General features: G+C 60.2%; 1 protein-coding gene across 1 annotated transcript; it reads right to left on the minus strand.

The window, feature by feature from the left end:
- Positions 1-865: 865 nt before the first annotated feature.
- On the minus strand, positions 866-2372 carry LOC136537020 (uncharacterized). Its single transcript, XM_066529125.1, has 2 exons — positions 2054-2372; positions 866-957 (listed from the first exon to the last, which is right to left on the minus strand). Exons 1-2 carry the CDS (start codon positions 2370-2372, stop codon positions 866-868), a joined length of 411 nt encoding a protein of 136 aa, XP_066385222.1.
- Positions 2373-4081: the final 1709 nt, after the last annotated feature.

Here is a 4081-nt window from a genome sequence, read left to right on the forward strand (position 1 = left end):
GCGTTACGATAACACCATAAGGGAGACTTGGCTCCGCCTCTACAGAGGTGCCCACTATGGGGCTCGAACAAGACACGGCTCTGCCTCTGCAGAACCGAGCCTCCCTCGGGGGCTAGAAGGGGGACTCCCCCCTAAGTCCCACACACCATTTTTTAGTCGTTTTTCAAAAAAAATTTCTACGCAAAACTCTCTAGCGTGCTCTGACAAATCGATTGTAAAAGACCTAAGGACCGAAAGTCTGTCTCAGGGCCAAAAGGCCGGCCGAGCCGCGAGACGGCCTACGCCCCTGGGCTACGGCACTCCCTCACCACCTTTTACCCAAGGGACAGCTTAGGCTTCGAGGAAGTTTTTTGCAAGTGATATGTCCTAAAATGAGGCAGAGCGCAGAGGCTCAAAAATACAATAAAAATGATTAAAAAGCGAATATGCATAAGTACTTCAAAAAAGGCATCAACGGCCACAAGCATCATGGCGCGATAATCCTAATATGTTTACATGGCCTCTTTGGCCCAGGTCAAGGCTTAGGGTCGCCAGCATCGGTAGACAGCGTGGGAGGGACCACATCCTCTTCGAACAGCTTGGCCAGCGCCGTGCTGGGGCCCTCAGCCGCCTCCATCAGCTTCGCCACCTCCGCGCCGACCTCCTCGTCATCCTCAGCCAAGACGTAGCCATTACTGACGGCCTCAAGGTTGATGCCAGCATAGTGCGAAGAGACGACAGCTAGGGCGCGCTTGACGCCCATGTGTAGCGCCCCCCAGAGTCGCTCACGCGCTTAGCCGCTCAACGCGGTCAAGCAGCTCCTAAGGGAGCTGCCCGACTCAACCCCCTCAACCTCCAGGGCCTCGTAGATGATACGAGCGGCGCTCTATAGCACATTATGCTCCCTGATCTCAGCCTCGAGCACCGCCTGCACCACGACGGAGGCCTCAACTGCCCGGGTGACCTCCTTCTCCAACCCTGCACCAAAACAGGTAGGATGGGGTTAAGCGCAAAGGAAAACAAGCCAAACAGGGGCGGAGGCCTATAGGACTCACCCTCAGCTTTCTCTTCCCAGCGCTGGGCCTCGAGACAAGAGGCCTCGGCTTTCTCTTTCTAGTGCTGGACCTCGACCTGAGAGGCCTCGGCTGCCTAGGAAGCCTCCTTCTCCAGCTCTGCATCGCATCGGGGAGTTAGGGGTTAAACGCAAGAAAAACAAATAACACAAGGGGGATGAAACTCACCCTTGGCCTTTTCCTTCAAAGCTAGGGCCTCAACTCGGGAGGCCTCGGCCACCTTGAGGGCCTCAGCTAGGGCACCTTTCGTCAGCAGGTGCGCGCCCTGCTCCACCCCCAACTGCCCGGCAACAGCCTTGGCAGAGGCCTCCGCTTGTTCGGCTCAGGACCTAAAGGTGTCCCGCTCGCCAGCCGCCTGGGTCAGCTCCTCCTCTAGCTCCTTGATCCAAGCCATCAAAGGGGTGGCCTGCTCCCGAGCCATGGCCGCCTCAGCTTTCGCATCAGCACAGCGAAGGCGGAGGTCCTCCACCTCCACGCTCCACGCTGACAGAAGCTCATTGGCACTGGCAAGCAGGTCCTTCTATTGCTAGAGCTAGTCCCAGATGCCGCTCTCCCACTGGAGGAATAGTGATTTCCCGAGGGACCGGTCCTCGAGCTCCTAGATAGGCAGAACAGACGTCAAGTGCTGTGAGAGAACTCAGAAAAAGACGACACCACATGAGAAAAGAAGGCGCGTACCTAGGCGACGCCGGGCAGATCGTCAGCCTTGATGGACAGTGCTGTCCATAGCAACCGCTCTGCTAGACGGCGGTATTGCTCGAAAGTGCTCCAGCACCCCCCTCGACCACGTCCTTAAGAGCGAACAGAGGCTCCCCCATAGGGTCATCCTGGCTCCACCACAAGACACACGGGTGATCCCACCCATGGGGCTCGGGTTGTACCCGCACGAGGGCCGAGCTTCCCTCGCCAAAGGTCAGAGCCGGCTGCTATGCAGTGCTGGCCGCCTTGGCTTCCGCCACCTCCTTCCCCCAGGAAGTATCGTTGGAGGAGATCGAATGGACCTCCACTTCCCGGGCGCTCTCCTGAGATGGCGGTGGGCCTTGGACTGGGGGCGGCACTGAGGCTTGCGCCACCACCATCTCCGCTTCCTAGGCCATCGGCCTCCGCCACCTTGGCCTCGGTGGTCCTAGGGGCTCGGGCCTCCACCACCTCGGCCTCGGTGGTCCTAGACGCCCCGGCCTCCATCGCCTCGGCCTCAGAGGTCCTAGGGGCCTCGACCTTGGTCTCGGTGGCCTCAGCGACTGAGGGCGCCTCGGCTTCATCCGACCCATGGGCCTTGGCCTCGTGGGGCATAGGCTCCTCCTCCTCCACTCGCTCCATGGCCGCCTCGGTAGCCTCTCCCTAGGTGACCAGCTCCTTTGGGTCGACCCTCGCCGACACCATGCCACGCTGTATGGCGGCCTGCGCCTCCACCACCCATTGAGCGGTGGAGCCCATGCTCACCTTGAGTGACTTACATGGTGTCAGGGCTGGCACCTCCGCCTGATGCTTCCGACTAAAGGCAAAACACTCACTTGATCAACATACGACCAGAAAGCAAGCGGAAGATGATACGAACTCCGCTGAAAAAACACTCACCTTGAATGGGGACACAACCGCTTCGGCATTGCGTCCCTCCTCCTCTGCAACGGCGGTGGCGGCGGTGGTGGCACGATCTCCATGTCCGCTGGTGCCGGCTGGCCCTTATTGGACTCCGGTGCCCCCTCGACCCTCTACGGGGGCAGTTGCATCGCCCCCGCTGCCGCCAGCTCCACCTCTACCGTCGAGCCCACCGGGCTGACGGTGTGCTTCCCTAACGCTCGTGCCTCAGGCGTGTCAGCCTTGGCCTCAGGGCGGGCGATCGCCGGCCCCGAGGCGCCCTCTCCTCCTCCTCCTGGGAACATCGGGCTGCTCACCGATGCCCCGATGTCAGGGAGATGGTCTAGGGGACCCCGCCCCACCTCGCTCTCATCATCTTCGCCCAAAGAGTCCATCGACACTGACGGCGATGGAGATGCCTCCACCGAGAGACCGTCCTACCTCTGCTGCCGGCGATGCTTCTCTAGCTCCTCGTGCGCAAGGATCTTCCTCTTGCACTTTGCCTCCTCGGCGTCCTTCCACTTCTTCTACACCTCAGCGTGCGCCTAGTTCACCGCCCGCCGCTCTACGTCCTTGGGAACGGGCGGTGGGGAGGCTCGCACGTCCCTCATCCCCTGTAGGAACGGCGAACACAAATAAGGGAACAGGAAATGGTGAGGAACGAGGAGGCCTCGGAGGCCGCAGCGGCGCGTGACTTACCAGGGAAAGGTACCCCCGCGATGGGCGCATCGTGAACGGGGTTAGACCACTGATCTTCAGCCACCCCTCTACTATCTCCCTCACCCAACATAGAATCTCCTCGTTAGAGAGGGCGACGGCAGACATCTGGTTGCCCTCGATCGGCTCATCTGATGTCATGTTGAACAGACGCCGCCGCCGAGCCATCAGTGGCAGCACCCTCTAACGGTGGAAGGTAGCCATGACCACAGCCGCCATAAGGCTACGGCTCTGCAGCCTCTCCAGTCCCTCTAGGAGTGGCTGTAGCTTGGGCTGATCGACCACTAGGACGCCGTACCTCCACTTCTCCGGTAGGCTCTCTAGGACCCGCCCGGTATAGGGGGGAAGTCCGCCATCGTCGTTGCGGAGGTAGAACCAGCTGTTGTACCTGCGATGGTTGGACGACACGAGCTGGGCTAAGATGTAGAGGTGTTGCTGGTCTTGGTGCACTTGGAGAGTGCAGCCATCGGCCCTCATCACCTTCTGCGTGCCCGACATGCTCATCGGCTTGGTGGTGAGCCCTGCCCGGAAGAGGTGGAGCCACAGCTCCCAATGGGGGGCAATGCCCAAGTACCCTTCGCAGATGGCGACGAAGATGGCTGCCTGTGTGATGGAGTTGGGGTTGAAGTTGTGTAGCTCCATGTCGTAGTAATGCAGGAGCGCTCGCATGAACTGATCCGCTAGCAGGCCGAGACCATGCTCATGGAAAGACACGAAGCTCACAATGTACCCGT

This window comes from Miscanthus floridulus, chromosome 2 (assembly GCF_019320115.1).
Source record: "Miscanthus floridulus cultivar M001 chromosome 2, ASM1932011v1, whole genome shotgun sequence".
Taxonomy (NCBI): Eukaryota; Viridiplantae; Streptophyta; class Magnoliopsida; order Poales; family Poaceae; genus Miscanthus; species Miscanthus floridulus.

What these genes read in the sequence shown, in the direction of transcription:
- LOC136537020 (XM_066529125.1), bottom strand. Translation starts at nt 2,372, where the DNA reads ATGGAGCGAGTGGAGGAGGAGGAGCCTATGCCCCACGAGGCCAAGGCC. An exon ending in AGAGCGCCCGGGAAGTGGAG is followed by an intron (nt 958 to 2,053) that starts GTCCATTCGATC and finishes GTTTTGGTGCAG; the next exon opens with GGTTGGAGAAGGAGGTCACC.